This window comes from Symsagittifera roscoffensis, chromosome 5, assembly GCF_963678635.1.
Source record: "Symsagittifera roscoffensis chromosome 5, txSymRosc1.1, whole genome shotgun sequence".
Classification (NCBI taxonomy): domain Eukaryota; kingdom Metazoa; phylum Xenacoelomorpha; order Acoela; family Convolutidae; genus Symsagittifera; species Symsagittifera roscoffensis.
The window spans coordinates 22616092-22636698 of NC_087066.1; the positions used below are offsets into that span (position 1 = coordinate 22616092).

General features: G+C 40.0%; 2 protein-coding genes across 3 annotated transcripts in view; both read right to left on the reverse strand.

The window, feature by feature from the left end:
- The window catches only part of LOC134845631 (metal transporter nramp1 homolog), a 505909-nt gene that overhangs the window by 17404 nt on the left and 467898 nt on the right, over nt 1–20607 (reverse strand). The gene's annotated exons all lie outside the window — the stretch shown is intronic.
- LOC134846655 (tyrosine aminotransferase-like) lies at nt 678–2946 on the reverse strand. The gene is made up of 2 exons (XM_063864040.1): nt 2201–2946; nt 678–1742 (listed from the first exon to the last, which is right to left on the reverse strand). Exon 2 carries the CDS (start codon nt 1659–1661, stop codon nt 678–680), a length of 984 nt encoding a protein of 327 aa, XP_063720110.1. The 5' UTR covers nt 1662–1742; nt 2201–2946.

Here is a 20607-nt window from a genome sequence, read left to right on the forward strand (position 1 = left end):
ACGTATTAGAAATCACTATGTCTCGATTCGTTACTTATTCGAGTTCAAAGCTTTTTCAAAAATGACCCAATAAAATAGTAGCCTAACATAGAAAATCGAGATTTTGCTTTTATTTCTGTCAACTAGTGTATAATTGCTCTTGTTTTTGTAAATCTCTAGGTTTCTTTTTTTGTTTTCTCAATTTAAAACACGACCAACGAAAGGCACTAAGAAAAGTCACTACTCCATTGGCACCTAAAATAAGTCACGGCAAACAATTAACTATTATTATATAATAGTAAATAATTTTCAGGTGAGGCCAATATGCAATCAATTGTAGAAATATGCAATTCGTTTACAATATCATCACTTGAGAGCGCGCCAAAAAACTAAATTTCTTTCCCGCATTTCAAAAAACATCGAATTTCATCGAAAAAAATACATCACCTGAAAGCTCTTTCAATGTCAATTAACTCTTACGATTGCAAAATTTTGACGAAGGTAAAGCAACTGATTCATAGGCAAGTTGTTTGTACTCTATTGAGGATTTTTAATTAACACCAGTTCCATTCTCGAAGACGAGCGGTTTCCATTTGAGTTAACATGGGCATTTTTCTTTGAACGCCACGTCAAAAGGAAGCTACTGGAAGTCAATAAGAAGTCGTATTAATGTTGTAATAACAATTGGACTTTAAAATTCATTTCCATGGCTTCCTCATTACATTCTCATAAAATACATCTGAAGTTTCGCTTAGTATTTTTGGAATAGCCAATTGACAAAGCGAGTTGGGTCCTAGAATACGCTGCGATAGATTTTTCAACCCTTTGCGCACATAGGTTAGCTTGTTGTGACGATCTTGAATCAAAATCCAACTAATTCTCCAGCCTAGAACCAACCAACGTTTTGCCATTCCTCCCATTATAAGAATGGGGACATTTTTAGATAATTGGCCAAATGATGCGTTATCGACATCACTGAAAACCATATCAGCATAAATTTCATCAGCAATTATAGGCAAACTATGCCTTTCTGCAATTTTCAAAATTGAAATCATATGGCTCCGTGACCATACAGAACCACAGGGATTTGAAGGATTGCAGACAACGATTGCCGATGTTTTAGGATCCACCAGTGCTTCAAGATGCTCCAGGTCAATCTGCCAGTTTTTGTCTGGTTTCAAGTTATAATGTTTCACGTTCACATTATACAAAGTTGTCAGTGATTCGTAAATACTGAAACCTGGTCTCGGAATCAAAATGTTCGTTCCTTCTTCGGCCACTGCTCCGATTGCCAAATCGATTGCACCGCTGCATGATGATGTCAATATTATGTCATTGGTTGATAAAGGGTAAAGGTCAGTGGAATAAAACTGAGCTATGGCTTCTTTTGCTACCAGAAACCCATCTGACGGCCCATAGCCATGACAATTTCCCTTTTCAATCACATCAAAAAGAGCTTCTTTGGTAGCGCAACTTATCGGGGGATTTCCAAACGTTGTAGGGTCTCCAATTGATAAAGGAATGAATGATTTTTCGACATTAGGCTCGATTTTCATTTGATCGACGATGTTTCGAATTGGATTGTGAGTGTTAATAGCTCTTGACGAAACGGGCAAAGCCGATTCAATTTTTCGAACTCCAAACCCATTTCGGTCATCTGATGACAAGCAATGTCCGTTCATATTGTAATGAAGATTTAATAAAGAAATGCAAAATCAAATGAATCACAAACCAGTTTCCCTACCTTGCCTGTAAAAATTAAGCTGGAATTTTTCCTTTTGCGAGCACCTAATTTCGAAACTTCTTATAAACCGAATTCTCATTCATTGGAATTTGACTTTTGGTACAAAAAGCGCATAAAATCTAGCCGAACTCCCTTTCGACATTTTTTAAAACAAAGCGTATATTTATAAGAGGCCACATTTTCATGAAAATATGTTGAAAACATTTAAGAAAGGGTATGAAGCCTTCCCAAAACCAAATTCATGAAATTTCCAACCGAAAACTCAGAGGCTACTTTGGATCTATGAACTTCGATTGTTCTTAAAATTTGGACGTTTGCCCAAGAATAAAGTGCAAATATTGATTGCCTGTTTTTTATCCGATACAAAAACAAAATACTCTTTTATGAAAACAAAGTATCAGCACAATTACAATATCTTCTCCTGATTTAAGTAAAAACCCTATTATTATTCCTTTAGGAGCGTAGAGAAAAAAAAACGTTGAAAAAAGAGTAGAAAGATTGTGAACTATTATTTCGTGCGGAATAATTTAGCAATAACAAATATGGCAACAAGATCTAGGACCAGTTTCTACATCAACATAAGTTTAAAAGAATTAAATGACTGTTACCAACCTTTCCGCTTCGTTTGAAACAATCTGCATCCTGAAAAACTTTCTGCTTGAAAAACAACTGAAAAGCGTTACGGTCACAGAAAACTGGTTTTATGATAGTTAAAACGATTCGGATACGCACAAATGTGGTATATCTAGGCCCTGATATCGGTACTAAACTGAACTTACTCAACTCGAAGCTTAATAAATGAGTTTTTGAATTTAAATGGAAGCCTTATACGGATCGCAGTTTCGTTTATCAGTCAGTTTGTTTGACTAGGAGTATCAAAGAAAAAATACTGGTCAAACAGTTTCTTACACAGTTCCAAGCTTGATTCAGATGCCTAATAGCTGATTAAACTGTTTGCTAACTTATCATAAGACACTTTGGGTGAGGCGTGGTCGCGTTTGTTACAATTGCCAGCTGTTCGATTATATATGAACTCATCGCGCATAGCTCTGAGTTCATAGCACTCATTTAGAGATTGTATGTTCATATGAACCGGACCTAGTGTTGTTAAGACAAAAAAAACAGGTTTAACAAAAGATCTCTTTCATTTTTCGTGTTGCATCAATTCATCACAGAAGGGAATGACGATCTCAACTTGCAGATGAACAGACAAAACTGAACAAAACTTCAAAAAATTGTTTTTTAAATGAAAAAAAAAATCTTGAACTGAATGACAATATCTTGGAACTAAAATACCTGCACATTTCGAAATTTTAACAACAGAGACGAAGCAAAACTTCGCACTATTTGCAATTTAACATGACAAACTAATCGACTGAAATACAGATAAAAGCTGTATATAATTTATAAAGCTACAGAGCGGTAATATATACTTGGAATCTCTAACCTGATACACAATTGAATTAAAGATCAGAGGGTTCAATTATTTTGCTAAGCCCAAAAATCTAAATTGCGATTTTTTTATACTTTTATTAAGAAAAGTTGCAAACCATAATAACAAATGCTGCCACCAAAGTTAATAAACGACATAAAAAGCCAAAAAAATCTTAACAATTTTTCATGTTTAATTAGCAAATTTTATTATGGCGGGCTTTGGAGATTGATTTACACTTTGCATAAATCTCGTTACATTTCAACCATTCTCAATTAATACCTAAAAAAGTTAAAAATACAAAAAAATACCTACAAAAGTTAAAAATACAAAAAAAAGAGAAAATAAGCACACAGAATTAAAGCCGACCGACCTCGGTGTCGAAAATCTGCCGAAAATTTACCAAAGTTTTTCAGCACAGATAAAAATTACTTTGCAACTCCTAATGTTCACCCAAGGTACATATGCAGTTAATACACACTACTCCAACCATGCAATTAATACAGCGGTAAAAAACTACCATTTGACCATCTGTTACCAAAATAATTTTAAAAATTTCTAATACCCCGTTGCAAAACCTTTGCCTATCGCAAGATTAAAACAAAACAATTTTTTCAAGAAAAGCACTCGTGAACCAAATTGACTGCAAATGTTCAATTTAACTACAAAACATTGCTATTTGAATGGTTTTTAGACATTTTGGTTGCTTTGTAGGTATGGCGGCCTGAATGGACTTCGAAAAAAAAGTTGGCAAAAAACTACTCTGTGAAATCTGCCATCCAGCTATAAAACATTTAATTATCTGAACTTACCTCGATACCTACCTACAGTTCGCAAAAAAACTTATAATTTTTAAAATAGGCTTTCCAAGTGTTCTTCAAAGCAAGCCAATTAATTATTTGAAAAAAAAAACGAGTCAATTTCAAGCGATCTTTTTGAACCAATTCAGTTTGTTAGATGAAATTGCTTCGTTGAAAGTTAACCCATGCATTTCTAGCTTGAAAATTATTAGCTTGAAAATTATTAGCTTGAAATGATTAACCGTAAACTCAATGTTTATAGTTGAAACGAAATTGACCGATTTTGGGTTTTTTCAGGATTTTGATTATATTCATGAAATTTGTATCTTGTTGCAAGCTACTCAGAAGAATCAAATTTACTAAATTACGTTCATGCATGAATTGATTAACTGAAAGTCATCTAGTCAAATGCTTCTGACAAACATCAAGCTAAAAAAATGGCTGAACTTTAAATCATTTGCATTGTTTCAAAAGCTTGAATTAGTTCGCAAAAGTGACAAAAAACCCAGCTAATCTTTTGACCCAAAAAGAGTTGAAACATTTTGTGGATCTTTTAAGGATCCTCTGAAAAAAGGCTGTTTCATGTCATAGCCCACTTCAATTCCTTGAAATGTAAAAGAGTGGGCCCAGTTAGGCAAGTATGCGTGTGAGTGTCGCGCACCACTGTCACTGAGCATTCAACTGTAATCCAGTAATTCAATAGAAATGATTAACTTCACTGAAAAAATTTGCTTCACTCACTCGAACTTAGTTGATAGTTCAATTGACTTCGCGGCGAAAAAAACTGAATGACTCTTGAGGCTTTTGCTAGATTGGGGGACTCTGCGCTTCAATCGGGACTCCTCTATTGCATATTTGACCCCCTTCTACTGCTTAGTAACAGAAAACTGCCTTAGAATGCCCTGGCCTGCCTTGCTTTGCGCTGCCCTACTTAACTTTGCCCAGCCATGCTCCTTGCCTTCCCCTTCCCTACCCCTTTTACCGTTTCCCTGCTTTCTTTCGGCTACCCTGCCTTGGAATGCTCTGCCCTGCCTTTCCATGTGCTGCTTTGCTCTGCCCTGCCTTGCTTTGCGCTGGTCTGCCTTGCTTTGAGTTGCAATGTGCTTCCTTGCCTTGCCCCTCCTTCCATTGCCTTGCCTTCCACTGCCTTGCCTTGCTTTGAGCTACAATGCTCTTCCTTGCCTTGCCCCTCCTTGCCTTGTTTGCGCTACTTGGATCTTCCTTGCCTTGCCCCTCCTTCCACTGCCCTGCCTTGCGCTACCGTACCTTGTTTGTGCAGCCCTGCACTGCAATGCGCTGCCCTGCTATTTTCCACTTTGCCCTGCCTTGCACCGTCCTGCATTACGCTGCCCTGACTCCCTTACCTTGGGCTACCGTACCTTGTTTGTACAGCCCTGCATTACGCTGCCCTGACCCCCTTGCCTTGCGCTTCCTTGCGCTGTCCTGTCCCTTGCCTTGCCTTGTGCTGCCCTCCCTTCCCTTACGCTGCCCTGCCCCTCCTTGCCTTGCGCTGCCCTGCCCTCAAAACTTCTAGACATTTGATCTTGACCAATCCAAGTTCGTTTTATTCTGAAGTTCCAATTGATTTCGTAAACATAACGTCTGGCGATCTGTTAAACATGGCGCCCATAGAAGTTGAAAACGACTTACAATAAAATGAAAGGTTTCCCTCAAATTGTTTCGTAGGCAAACCCGCATTTCTTTGCAGCTTCCTCGAGCAATTTCACACGCTGCTGAAGACTTCCTTCAGAGAATGTAAATTGCTTTTTAGACACAGATTAAATAGGTAAACCTCTGACACCAATGATTGATATTTGGACGAACGTATTAGAAATCACTATGTCTCGATTCGTTACTTATTCGAGATCAAAGCTTTTTCAAAAAAGACCCAATAAAATAGTAGCCTAACATAGAAAATCGAGATTTTGCTTTTATTTCTGTCAACTAGTGTATAATTGCGCTTGTTTTTGTAAATCTCTAGGTTTCTTTTTTTGTTCGATCACGTTTTGGTTTTTCAGACCTTCACACTTTTGCTGATCGACAGAGGCGTTTGTCTTCCTTTTAACAATGGAAATAACACTTTGAGCTGCAATGCTCTTCCTTGCCTTGCCCCTCCTTCCACTGCCTTGCCTTGCGCTGCCTTATCTTGTTTGTGCAGCCCTGCATTGCAACGCGCTGCCCTGCCATGCTACTCCTTGCCCTGTCTTGCGCAGTCCTGCATTACGCTGCCCTGATCCCCTTGCCTGCTTTGCGCTACTTGGATCTTCCTTGCCTTGCCCCTCCTTCCACTGCCCTGCCTTGCGCTACCGTACCTTGTTTGTGCAGCCCTGCACTGCAATGCGCTGCCCTGCTATTTTCCACTTTGCCCTGCCTTGCACCGTCCTGCATTACGCTGCCCTGACTCCCTTACCTTGGGCTACCGTACCTTGTTTGTACAGCCCTGCATTACGCTGCCCTGACCCCCTTGCCTTGCGCTTCCTTGCGCTGTCCTGTCCCTTGCCTTGCCTTGTGCTGCCCTCCCTTCCCTTACGCTGCCCTGCCCCTCCTTGCCTTGCGCTGCCCTGCCCTCAAAACTTCTAGACATTTGATCTTGACCAATCCAAGTTCGTTTTATTCTGAAGTTCCAATTGATTTCGTAAACATAACGTCTGGCGATCTGTTAAACATGGCGCCCATAGAAGTTGAAAACGACTTACAATAAAATGAAAGGTTTCCCTCAAATTGTTTCGTAGGCAAACCCGCATTTCTTTGCAGCTTCCTCGAGCAATTTCACACGCTGCTGAAGACTTCCTTCAGAGAATGTAAATTGCTTTTTAGACACAGATTAAATAGGTAAACCTCTGACACCAATGATTGATATTTGGACGAACGTATTAGAAATCACTATGTCTCGATTCGTTACTTATTCGAGATCAAAGCTTTTTCAAAAAAGACCCAATAAAATAGTAGCCTAACATAGAAAATCGAGATTTTGCTTTTATTTCTGTCAACTAGTGTATAATTGCGCTTGTTTTTGTAAATCTCTAGGTTTCTTTTTTTGTTCGATCACGTTTTGGTTTTTCAGACCTTCACACTTTTGCTGATCGACAGAGGCGTTTGTCTTCCTTTTAACAATGGAAATAACACTTTGAGCTGCAATGCTCTTCCTTGCCTTGCCCCTCCTTCCACTGCCTTGCCTTGCGCTGCCTTATCTTGTTTGTGCAGCCCTGCATTGCAACGCGCTGCCCTGCCATGCTACTCCTTGCCCTGTCTTGCGCAGTCCTGCATTACGCTGCCCTGATCCCCTTGCCTGCTTTGCGCTACTTGGATCTTCCTTGCCTTGCCCCTCCTTCCACTGCCCTGCCTTGCGCTACCGTACCTTGTTTGTGCAGCCCTGCACTGCAATGCGCTGCCCTGCTATTTTCCACTTTGCCCTGCCTTGCACCGTCCTGCATTACGCTGCCCTGACTCCCTTACCTTGGGCTACCGTACCTTGTTTGTACAGCCCTGCATTACGCTGCCCTGACCCCCTTGCCTTGCGCTTCCTTGCGCTGTCCTGTCCCTTGCCTTGCCTTGTGCTGCCCTCCCTTCCCTTACGCTGCCCTGCCCCTCCTTGCCTTGCGCTGCCCTGCCCTCAAAACTTCTAGACATTTGATCTTGACCAATCCAAGTTCGTTTTATTCTGAAGTTCCAATTGATTTCGTAAACATAACGTCTGGCGATCTGTTAAACATGGCGCCCATAGAAGTTGAAAACGACTTACAATAAAATGAAAGGTTTCCCTCAAATTGTTTCGTAGGCAAACCCGCATTTCTTTGCAGCTTCCTCGAGCAATTTCACACGCTGCTGAAGACTTCCTTCAGAGAATGTAAATTGCTTTTTAGACACAGATTAAATAGGTAAACCTCTGACACCAATGATTGATATTTGGACGAACGTATTAGAAATCACTATGTCTCGATTCGTTACTTATTCGAGATCAAAGCTTTTTCAAAAAAGACCCAATAAAATAGTAGCCTAACATAGAAAATCGAGATTTTGCTTTTATTTCTGTCAACTAGTGTATAATTGCGCTTGTTTTTGTAAATCTCTAGGTTTCTTTTTTTGTTCGATCACGTTTTGGTTTTTCAGACCTTCACACTTTTGCTGATCGACAGAGGCGTTTGTCTTCCTTTTAACAATGGAAATAACACTTTGAGCTGCAATGCTCTTCCTTGCCTTGCCCCTCCTTCCACTGCCTTGCCTTGCGCTGCCTTATCTTGTTTGTGCAGCCCTGCATTGCAACGCGCTGCCCTGCCATGCTACTCCTTGCCCTGTCTTGCGCAGTCCTGCATTACGCTGCCCTGATCCCCTTGCCTGCTTTGCGCTACTTGGATCTTCCTTGCCTTGCCCCTCCTTCCACTGCCCTGCCTTGCGCTACCGTACCTTGTTTGTGCAGCCCTGCACTGCAATGCGCTGCCCTGCTATTTTCCACTTTGCCCTGCCTTGCACCGTCCTGCATTACGCTGCCCTGACTCCCTTACCTTGGGCTACCGTACCTTGTTTGTACAGCCCTGCATTACGCTGCCCTGACCCCCTTGCCTTGCGCTTCCTTGCGCTGTCCTGTCCTTTCATGTTTAATTAGCAAATTTTATTATGGCGGGCTTTGGAGATTGATTTACACTTTGCATAAATCTCGTTACATTTCAACCATTCTCAATTAATACCTAAAAAAGTTAAAAATACAAAAAAATACCTACAAAAGTTAAAAATACAAAAAAAAGAGAAAATAAGCACACAGAATTAAAGCCGACCGACCTCGGTGTCGAAAATCTGCCGAAAATTTACCAAAGTTTTTCAGCACAGATAAAAATTACTTTGCAACTCCTAATGTTCACCCAAGGTACATATGCAGTTAATACACACTACTCCAACCATGCAATTAATACAGCGGTAAAAAACTACCATTTGACCATCTGTTACCAAAATAATTTTAAAAATTTCTAATACCCCGTTGCAAAACCTTTGCCTATCGCAAGATTAAAACAAAACAATTTTTTCAAGAAAAGCACTCGTGAACCAAATTGACTGCAAATGTTCAATTTAACTACAAAACATTGCTATTTGAATGGTTTTTAGACATTTTGGTTGCTTTGTAGGTATGGCGGCCTGAATGGACTTCGAAAAAAAAGTTGGCAAAAAACTACTCTGTGAAATCTGCCATCCAGCTATAAAACATTTAATTATCTGAACTTACCTCGATACCTACCTACAGTTCGCAAAAAAACTTATAATTTTTAAAATAGGCTTTCCAAGTGTTCTTCAAAGCAAGCCAATTAATTATTTGAAAAAAAAAACGAGTCAATTTCAAGCGATCTTTTTGAACCAATTCAGTTTGTTAGATGAAATTGCTTCGTTGAAAGTTAACCCATGCATTTCTAGCTTGAAAATTATTAGCTTGAAAATTATTAGCTTGAAATGATTAACCGTAAACTCAATGTTTATAGTTGAAACGAAATTGACCGATTTTGGGTTTTTTCAGGATTTTGATTATATTCATGAAATTTGTATCTTGTTGCAAGCTACTCAGAAGAATCAAATTTACTAAATTACGTTCATGCATGAATTGATTAACTGAAAGTCATCTAGTCAAATGCTTCTGACAAACATCAAGCTAAAAAAATGGCTGAACTTTAAATCATTTGCATTGTTTCAAAAGCTTGAATTAGTTCGCAAAAGTGACAAAAAACCCAGCTAATCTTTTGACCCAAAAAGAGTTGAAACATTTTGTGGATCTTTTAAGGATCCTCTGAAAAAAGGCTGTTTCACGTCATAGCCCACTTCAATTCCTTGAAATGTAAAAGAGTGGGCCCAGTTAGGCAAGTATGCGTGTGAGTGTCGCGCACCACTGTCACTGAGCATTCAACTGTAATCCAGTAATTCAATAGAAATGATTAACTTCACTGAAAAAATTTGCTTCACTCACTCGAACTTAGTTGATAGTTCAATTGACTTCGCGGCGAAAAAAACTGAATGACTCTTGAGGCTTTTGCTAGATTGGGGGACTCTGCGCTTCAATCGGGACTCCTCTATTGCATATTTGACCCCCTTCTACTGCTTAGTAACAGAAAACTGCCTTAGAATGCCCTGGCCTGCCTTGCTTTGCGCTGCCCTACTTAACTTTGCCCAGCCATGCTCCTTGCCTTCCCCTTCCCTACCCCTTTTACCGTTTCCCTGCTTTCTTTCGGCTACCCTGCCTTGGAATGCTCTGCCCTGCCTTTCCATGTGCTGCTTTGCTCTGCCCTGCCTTGCTTTGCGCTGGTCTGCCTTGCTTTGAGTTGCAATGTGCTTCCTTGCCTTGCCCCTCCTTCCATTGCCTTGCCTTCCACTGCCTTGCCTTGCTTTGAGCTACAATGCTCTTCCTTGCCTTGCCCCTCCTTGCCTTGTTTGCGCTACTTGGATCTTCCTTGCCTTGCCCCTCCTTCCACTGCCCTGCCTTGCGCTACCGTACCTTGTTTGTGCAGCCCTGCACTGCAATGCGCTGCCCTGCTATTTTCCACTTTGCCCTGCCTTGCACCGTCCTGCATTACGCTGCCCTGACTCCCTTACCTTGGGCTACCGTACCTTGTTTGTACAGCCCTGCATTACGCTGCCCTGACCCCCTTGCCTTGCGCTTCCTTGCGCTGTCCTGTCCCTTGCCTTGCCTTGTGCTGCCCTCCCTTCCCTTACGCTGCCCTGCCCCTCCTTGCCTTGCGCTGCCCTGCCCTCAAAACTTCTAGACATTTGATCTTGACCAATCCAAGTTCGTTTTATTCTGAAGTTCCAATTGATTTCGTAAACATAACGTCTGGCGATCTGTTAAACATGGCGCCCATAGAAGTTGAAAACGACTTACAATAAAATGAAAGGTTTCCCTCAAATTGTTTCGTAGGCAAACCCGCATTTCTTTGCAGCTTCCTCGAGCAATTTCACACGCTGCTGAAGACTTCCTTCAGAGAATGTAAATTGCTTTTTAGACACAGATTAAATAGGTAAACCTCTGACACCAATGATTGATATTTGGACGAACGTATTAGAAATCACTATGTCTCGATTCGTTACTTATTCGAGATCAAAGCTTTTTCAAAAAAGACCCAATAAAATAGTAGCCTAACATAGAAAATCGAGATTTTGCTTTTATTTCTGTCAACTAGTGTATAATTGCGCTTGTTTTTGTAAATCTCTAGGTTTCTTTTTTTGTTCGATCACGTTTTGGTTTTTCAGACCTTCACACTTTTGCTGATCGACAGAGGCGTTTGTCTTCCTTTTAACAATGGAAATAACACTTTGAGCTGCAATGCTCTTCCTTGCCTTGCCCCTCCTTCCACTGCCTTGCCTTGCGCTGCCTTATCTTGTTTGTGCAGCCCTGCATTGCAACGCGCTGCCCTGCCATGCTACTCCTTGCCCTGTCTTGCGCAGTCCTGCATTACGCTGCCCTGATCCCCTTGCCTGCTTTGCGCTACTTGGATCTTCCTTGCCTTGCCCCTCCTTCCACTGCCCTGCCTTGCGCTACCGTACCTTGTTTGTGCAGCCCTGCACTGCAATGCGCTGCCCTGCTATTCTCCACTTTGCGCTGCCTTGCACCGTCCTGTATTACGCTGCCCTGATTCCCTTGCCTTGGGCTACCATACCTTGTTTGTACAGCCCTGCACTACAATGCGCTGCCCTGCCATGCTCCAACTTACCCTGCGCTGGGCAGTCCTGCATTACGCTGCCCTGACCCCCTTGCCTTGCGCTGTCCTGTCCCTTGCCTTGCCTGGTGCTGCCTTGCCTTCCCTTACGCTGCCCTGCCCCTCCTTGCCTTACGCTACCCTGCCCTCAAAATGATCTTGACCAATCCAAGTTCGTTTTATTTTGAAGTTCCAATTCATTTTGTAAACATAACGTCTGGCGATCTGTTAAACATGGCGCCCATAGAAGTTGAAAACGACTTACAATAAAATGAAAGGTTTCCCTCAAATTGTTTCGTAGGCAAACCCGCATTTCTTTGCAGCTTCCTCCAGCAATTTCACACGCTGCTGAAGACTTCCTTCAGAGAATGTAATTTGCTTTTTGAGACACAGATTAAATAGGCAAACCTCTGACACCAATGATTGATATTTGGGAGAACGTATTAGAGATCACTATGTCTCGATTCGTTACTTATTCGAGTTCAAAGCTTTTTCAAAAAAGACCCAATGAAATAGTCGCTTAATATAGAAAATCAAGATTTTGCTTGTATTTCTGTCGACTAGTGTATAATTGCGCTTAATTTTGTAAATCTTTGAGTTTCTTTTTTTGTTTTCTCAATTTAAAACACGACCAACGAAAGGCAATATGAAAAGTCACTCTTCCATTGGCACCAAAAATAAGTCACGGCAAACAATTTACTATTATTATATAATAGTAAATAATTTTCAAGTGAGGCCACTACGCAATGAACTGTGGAAATACGCAATTCGTTTGCAATATCATCACTTGAGAGCGCGCCAAAAAACTAAATTTTTTTCCCGCATTTCACAAAAAAAACATCTATTTTCATCGAAAAAAAATTACATCACCTGAAAGCTTTTTCGTTGTCAATTAACTCTTACGATTGCAAAATTTTGACGAAGCTATAGCAACTGATTCATAGGCAAGTTGTTTGTACTCTATTGAGGATTTTTAATTAACACCAATTCCATTCTCGAAGACGAGCGGTTTCCATTTGAGTTAACATGGGCATTTTTCTTTGAACGCCACGTCAAAAGGAAGCTGTTGGAAGTCACGAAAAAGTCGTATTAATGTTGTAATGAACAATTGGATTTTAAAGTTCATTTCCATGGCTTCTCGTATTTAAGCCAATTAGATATAGCCAATAGACAGTTGAGAAAAGATTCCATGAACGCAAGTAAACAGAAAAAAACACTGGCATGTTTTCGAAAAAACCTCAACTTTTGAAATTCAGAGAAGCAAAAGATCGCCATAAAGCTCTTTAAATTTCTAGAACCCTTTACAGTTGACAATTTTTCGAAAAAATTAACACAATTAGAGAAAATCTGATAGTGCTGGGAAATCTGAAAACTAAATTCCGCTTTGGAAACTAGTCGATCACGTTTTTCCAGACCTTCACTTTTGCTGGTCGATAGAGGCGTTTGTATTTCTTTTAACAATGGAAATAACACTTTGAGCTGCAATGCTCTTCCTTGCCTTGCTCCTACTTCCACTGCTCTGCCTCTCCTTGCGCTGCCTTACCTTGTTTGTGCAGCCCTGCACTGCAACGCGCTGCCCTGCCATTCTAATCCTTGCCCTGTCTTGCGCAGTCCTGCATTACGCTGCCCTGATTCCCATGCCTTGCTTTGCGCTACTTGAATCTTCCTTGCCTTGCCCCTCCTTCCACTGCTCTGCCTTGCATAATCGTACCTTGTTTGTGCCGCCCTGCACTGCGCTGCCCTGCTATTCCCACTTTGCCCTGCCTTGCACCGTCCTGCAGTACGCTGCCCTGATTTCCTTGCCTTGGACTACCGTACTTTGTTTGTACAGTCCTGCACTACGATGCGCTGCCCTGTCATGCTCCACCTTGCCCTGCGCTGCGCAGTCCTGCGTTACACTGCCCTGATCCCCTTGCCTTGCGCTTCCCTGCCTTGCCTTGCGCTGTCCTGTCCCTTGCCTTGCCTTGTGCTGCCCTGCCTTCCCTTACGCTGCCCTGCCTCTCCTTGCCTTGCGCTGACCTGGCATCAAAACTTCTAGAGATTTGATCTTGACCAACCCAAGTTCGTTTTATTTTGAAGTTCCAATTGATTTCGTAAACATAACGACTGGTGATCTGTTAAACATGGCGCACATAGCAATTGAAACGACTTACATTTAAATGAAAGGTTTCCCTCATACTGTTTCACAAGCCAAGCACGAATTTCTTTGGAGCTTCCTCGAGCAATTTCACACGCTGCTGAAGACTTCCTTCAGAGAATGTAATTTGCTTTTTTAGACAGATTAAATAGGTAAACCTCTGACACCAATGATTGATATTTGGATGAACGTATTAGAGATCACTATTTCTCGATTCCTTACTAATTCGAGTTCAAAATTTTTTCAAAAAAGACCCAATAAAATAGTCGCTTAACATAGAAAATCAAGATTTTGCTTTTATTTCTGTCCTCAGTGTATAATTGCGCTTTTTTTTGTAAATCTTTGGGTTTCTTTTTTTGTTTTCTCAATTTAAAACACGACCAACGAAAGGCACTATAAAAAGTCACTCTTCCATTCGCACCTAAAATAAGTCACGGCAAACTATTAACTTAAATTATATCATAATTAAAAATTTTCAAGTGAGGCCACTACGCAATCAACTGTAGAAATACGCAATTCGTTTACAATATCATCACTTGAGAGCGCGCCGAAAAACTAAAATTTTTTCCCGCATTTGAAAAAAACATCGAATTTCATAGAAAAAATTACATCACCTGGATGCTCTTTCAATGTCAAGTAACTTTTACGATTGCAAAATTTTTTTGACAAAGGTAAAGCAACTAATTCATAGGCAATTTGTTTGTACTCTATTGAGGATTTTCAACTAACACCAGTTCCATTTTCGAAGACGAGCGGTTTTCATTTGAGTTAGCATGGGCATTTTTCTTTGAACGCCACGTCAAAAGGAAGCTGCTGGAAGTCACGAAAAAGTCGTATTAATGTTGTAATGAACACTTGGATTTTAAAATTCATTTCTATGGCTTCTCGTATTTAAGCCAATTAGACATAGCCAATAGACAGTTGAAAAAAGTTTCCATGAACGCAAGTAAACAGAAAAAAAACACTGGCATGTTTTAGAAAAAACCCCAACTTACGAAATTCAGCGAAACAAAGATCGCCATAAAGCTCTTTAAATTTCTAGAACCAATTGTAGTTGACATTTTCTTTGAAAAAATAACACAATTAAAGAAAATCTGATTTTGCTGGGAAATCTGGAAACTAAATTCCACTTTCGAAACTAGAAGTCGATAACGTTTTTCGAGCGCCACAAAACTATTTTTTCCAGCGTTTTGAAAAAATCTACTTTCATAGAAAAAACTACATCACCTTAGCGCTCTTTCAATGTCAATTAACTCTAACGATTGCAAATTTTTGACGAAGGTAAAGCAACTGATTCATAGGCAAGTTGTTTGTACTCCATTGAGGATTTTTAATTAACACCAGTTCCATTTCGAAGACGAGCGGTTTTCATTTGAGTTAACATGCGCATTTTTCTTTGAACGCCACGTCAAAAGGAAGCGGCTGGAAGTCAAGAAAAAGTCGTATTAATGTTGTAATGAACAATTGGATTTTAAAGTTCATTTCCATGGCTTCTCGTATTTAAGCCAATTAGATATAGCCAATCGACAGTTGAAAAAAGATTCCATGAACGCAAGTAAACAGAAAAAAACACTGGCATGTTTTAGAAAAAAAACCTCAACTTTTGAAATTCAGAGAAGCAAAAGATCGCCATAAAGCTCTTTAAATTTCTAGAACCCTTTACAGTTGACAATTTTTCGAAAAATCAACACAATTAGAGAAAATCTGATAGTGCTGGGAAATCTGGAAACCAAATTCCGCTTTGGAAACTAGAGGCGATAGAGGCGTTTGTCTTTCTTTTAACAATGGAAATAACACTTTGATCTGCAATGCTCTTCCTTGCCTTGCTCCTACTTCCACTGCTCTGCCTTGCCTTGCGCTGCCTTACCTTGTTTGTGCAGCCCTGCCATTCTAATCCTTGCCCTGTCTTGCGCAGTCCTGCATTACGCTGCCCTGATCCCCATGCCTTGCTTTGCGCTAATTGGATCTTCCTTGCCTTGCCCCTTCTTCCACTGCCCTGCCTTGCGCTATCGTACCTTGTTTGTGCAGCCCTGCACTGCGCTGCCCGGCTATTCCCACTTTGCCCTGCCTTGCACCGTCCTGCAGTACGCTCCCCTGGCTCGCTTGCCTTGGACTATCGTACCTTCTTTGTACAGCCCTGAACTACGATGCGCTGCCCTGTCATGCTCCACCTTGCCCTGCGCTGCGCAGTCCTGCGTTACATTGCCCTGATCCCCTTGCCTTGCGCTTCCCTGCCTTGCCTTGCGCTGTCCTGTCCCTTGCCTTGCCTTGTGCTGCCCTGCCTTCCCTTACAATGGCCTGCCCCTCCTTGCCTTGCGCTGATCTGGCATCAAAACTTCTAGACATATGATCTTGACCAATCCAAGTTATTTTATTTTGAAGTTCCAATTGATTTCGTAAACATAACGACTGGTGATCTGTTAAACATGGCGCCCATAGCAATTGAAACGACTTACAATTAAATGAAAGGTTTCCCTCAAATTGTTTCACAAGCCAAGCACGAATTTCTTTGGAGCTTCCTCGAGCAATTTCACACGCTGCTGATGACTTCCTTCAGACAATGTAATATGCTTTTTTAGACACCGATGAAATAGGTAAACCTCTGACACTAATGATTGATATTTGGATGAACGTATTAGAGATCACTATTTCTCGATTCGTTACTAATTCGAGTTCAAAATTTTTTCAAAAAAGACCCAATAAAAAAGACGCTTAACATAGAAAATCAAGATTTTGCATTTATTTCTGTCGACTAGTGTATAATTGCGCTTAACTTTGTAAATCTCTGGGTTTCTTTTTTTGTTTTCTCAATTTAAAACAGGACCAACGAAAGGCACTAAAAATCACTCTTCCATTGGCACCTAAAATAAGTCACGGCAAACTATTAACTATAATTATATAATAGTAAATAATTTTCAGTGAGGCCACTACGCAACCAACTGTAGAAATACGCAATTCGTTTACAATATCATCACTTGAGAGCGCGCCGAAAAACTAAATTTTTTTCCCGCATTTGAAAAAAACATCGAATTTCATAGAAAAAAATTACATCACCTGGATGCTCTTTCAATGTCAAGTAACTTTTACGATTGCAAAATTTTGACGAAGGTAAAGCAATTGGTTCATAGGCAAGTTGTTTCTACTCTATTGAGGATTTTTAACTAACACCAGTTCCATTTTCGAAGACGAGCGGTTTTCATTTGAGTTAGGATGGGCATTTTTCTTTGAACGCCACGTCAAAAGGAAGCTGCTGGAAGTCACGAAAAAGTCATATTAATGTTGTAATGAACAATTGGATTTCAAAATTCATTTCTATGGCTTCTCGTATTTAAGCCAGTTAGACATAGCCAATAGACAGTTGAAAAAAGTTTCCATGAACGCAAGTAAACAGAAAAAAACACTGGCCTGTTTTAGAAAAAACCTCAATTTTCGAAATTCAGCGAAACAAAGATCGCCATAAAGCTCTTTAAATTTCTAGAACCATTTGTAGTTGACATTTTCTTTGAAAAAATAACACAATTAAAGAAAATCTGATTTTGCTGGGAAATCTGGAAACTAAATTCCACTTTCGAAACTACAAGTCGATAACGTTATTCGAGCGCAACAAAACTTTTTTCCAGCGTTTTAAAAAAAATCGAGTTTCATAGAAAAAATTAAATCACCTCAACGCTCTTTCAATGTCAATTAACTCCAACGATTGCAAATTTTTGACGAAAGTAAAGCAACTGATTCATAGGCAAGTTGTTTGTACTCTATTGAGGATTTTTAATTAACAGCAGTTTTTATTTGAGTTAACATGGACATTTTTCTTTGAGCGCCACGTCAAAAGGAAGCTGCTGGAAGTCACGAAAAAGTCGAACCAATGTTGTAAGGAACAATTGGATTTTGAAATTCATTTCCATGGCTTCTCGTATTTAAGCAAATTAGACATAGCCAATAGACAGTTGAAAAAAGATTCCATGAATGCAAGTAAACAGAAATAAACACTGGCTTGTTTTAGAAAAAACCTCAACTTTCGAACTTCAGAGAAACCAAGATCGCCATAAAGCTTTGTAAATTTCTAGAACCCTTTACAGTTGACATTTTTTGAAAAAAATAACACAATTAGAGAAAATCTGATAGTGCTGGGAAATCTGGAAACTAAATTCCGCTTTGGAAACTAGAAGTCGATCACGTTTTTCCAGACCTTCACACTTTTGCTGGTCGATAGAGGCGTTTGTCTTTTTTTAACAATGGAAATAACACTTTGAGCTGCAATGCTCTTCCTTGCCTTGCTCCTACTTCCACTGCTCTGCCTTGCCTTGCGCTGCCGTGCACTGCAACGCGCTGCCCTGCCATGCTACTCCTTGCCCTGTCATCGGCTCTTAAAAACAACGTTCATCGGCTCTTAAAAACAAAACAAAAAACAAACGAAGGAAAGCTCAGTTTGATCATTCGCATCGCACTAAATAAGTATAATCTGTTTAAAAGCTTAGGGATTGTCACTGCTACCAACTAGCTTCCGATACAGAACCATATCAGATTAATAAATTAATTTTAAAAAAAGGAAAATGAACCGACGGAAACTAGGACAAAAACCACGAATCCAATGACGAATCGTTTTTTTTTCAGAAAATTATTAATTAACCCATATGATGGTATATTACGCTGCCCTGATCCCCTTGCCTTGCTTTGCGCTACTTGGATCTTCCTTGCCTTGTCCCTCCTTCCACTGCCCTGCCTTGCGCTATCGTACCTTGTTTTTGCAGCCCTGCACTGCGATGCGCTGCCCTTCTATTCCCACTTTGCCCTGCCTTGCACCGTCCTGCAGTACGCTGCCCTGATTCCCTTGCCTTGGACTACCGTACCTTGTCTGAATAGCCCTGCACTACGATGCGCTGCCCTGCCATACTCCACCTTGCCCTGCGCTGCGCAGTCCTGCATTACACTGCCCTGACCCCCTTGCCTTGCGCTTCCCTGCCTAGCCTTGCGCTCTCCTGTCCCTTGCCTTGCCTTGTGCTGCCCTGCCTTCCCTTACGCTGCCCTGCCCCTCCTTGCCTTGCGCTGCCCTGCCCTCAAAATTTCGAGACATTTGATCTTGACCAATCCAAGTTCGTTTTATTTTGAAGTTCCAATTGATTTCGTAAACATAACGACTGGTGATCTGTCAAACATGGCGCCCATAGCAATTGAAACGACTTACAATTAAATGAAAGGTTTCCCTCAAATTGTTTCACAAGCAAAGCACGATTTTCTTAGGAGCTTCCTCGAGCAATTTCACACGCTGCTGAACACTTCCTTCAGAGAATGTAAATTGCTTTTTTAGACACAGATCAAATAGGTAAACCTCTGACACTAATGATTGATATTTGGATGAACGTATTAGAGATCACTATTTCTCGATTCGTTACTAATTCGAGTTCAAAATTTTTCAAAAAAGACCCAATAAAATAGTCGCTTAACATAGAAAATCAAGATTTTGCATTTATTTGTGTCGACTAGTGTATAATTGCGCTTAATTTTGTAAATCTCTGGGTGTCTTTTTTTTGTTTTCTCAATTTAAAACAGGACCAACGAAAGGCATTATAAAATCACTCTTCCATTGGCACCTGAAATAAGTCACGGCAAACTATTAACTATTTTTATAAAATATTAAATAATTTTCAAGTGAGGCGACTACGCAATCAACTGTAGAAACACGCAATTCGTTTACAATATCATCACTTGAGAGCGCGCCAAAAAACTAAAACTTTTTCCCGCATTTCAAAAAACATCGAGTTTCATAGAAAAAAATTACATCACCTGGAAGCTCTTTCAATGTCAATTAACTCTTTTACGATTGCAAATTTTTGACGAAGGTAAAGCAACTGGTTCAAAGGCAAGTTGTTTGTACTCAATTGAGGATTTTTAATTAACACCAGTTCCATTCTGGAAGACAAGCAGTTTTTATTTGAGTTAACATGGACATTTTTCTTTGAGCGCCACGTCAAAAGGAAGCTGTTGGAAGTCACGAAAAAGTCGAATCAATGTTGTAATGAACAATTGGATTTTGAAATTCATTTCCATGGCTTCTCGTATTTAAGCAAATTAGACATAGCCAATAGACAGTTGAAAAAAGATTCCATGAACGCAAGTAAACAGAAATAAACACTGGCTTGTTTTAGAAAAAACCTCAACTTTCGAACTTCAGAGAAACAAAGATCGCCATAAAGCTTTGTAAATTTCTAGAACCCTTTACAGTTGACATTTTTTGAAAAAATTAACACAATTAGAGAAAGTCTGATAGTGCTGGAAAATCTGGAAACTAAATTCCGCTTTCGAGACTAGAAGTCGATCACGTTTTTCGAGACCTTCACACTTTTGCTGTTCGATAGAGGCGTTTGTCATCCTTTTAACAATGGAAATGCACTGAACTTTAAAAAAAATCAGAAGTCAAACGCGAAAAATCAAAACTGAGCGTGAACATTTGAAGACTTTTCCATGAAAAACAAATATCACCAAGACCTATATAAGAGTTCTCACAACGTTCATAACTCTTCAAAAAACTGTCTAGTGATCAACAATTAAGGAATGATATCAATCGAAGTTATTATCAATCTCTTTCAAGTTTTGTAGGGTATTCGGAAGTTCTAGGATAGATTGAAATAAAAAACTTCCAGTTTTCTCTTAGGATATGTTTGATTATGTCTTCAGCGTATTTGAGTCGAAACCATTTTGACAGAACAAAGGAAATAACCTGAACTTAGAAAAAAAATCAAAAATCAAACCGCAAAAAAAGTATTGAGCCGGAACCAATTTTAAGACTTCTCCTGATAAAAAAAACGAACAAAAAAATAAATACGAACTATATAAGAGTCTGAACTACGTTC

Bases quoted from the DNA above. Each gene is read 5' to 3' on its own strand.
- LOC134846655 (XM_063864040.1), bottom strand. From the start codon at position 1,661: ATGAACGGACATTGCTTGTCATCAGATGACCGAAATGGGTTTGGAGTT.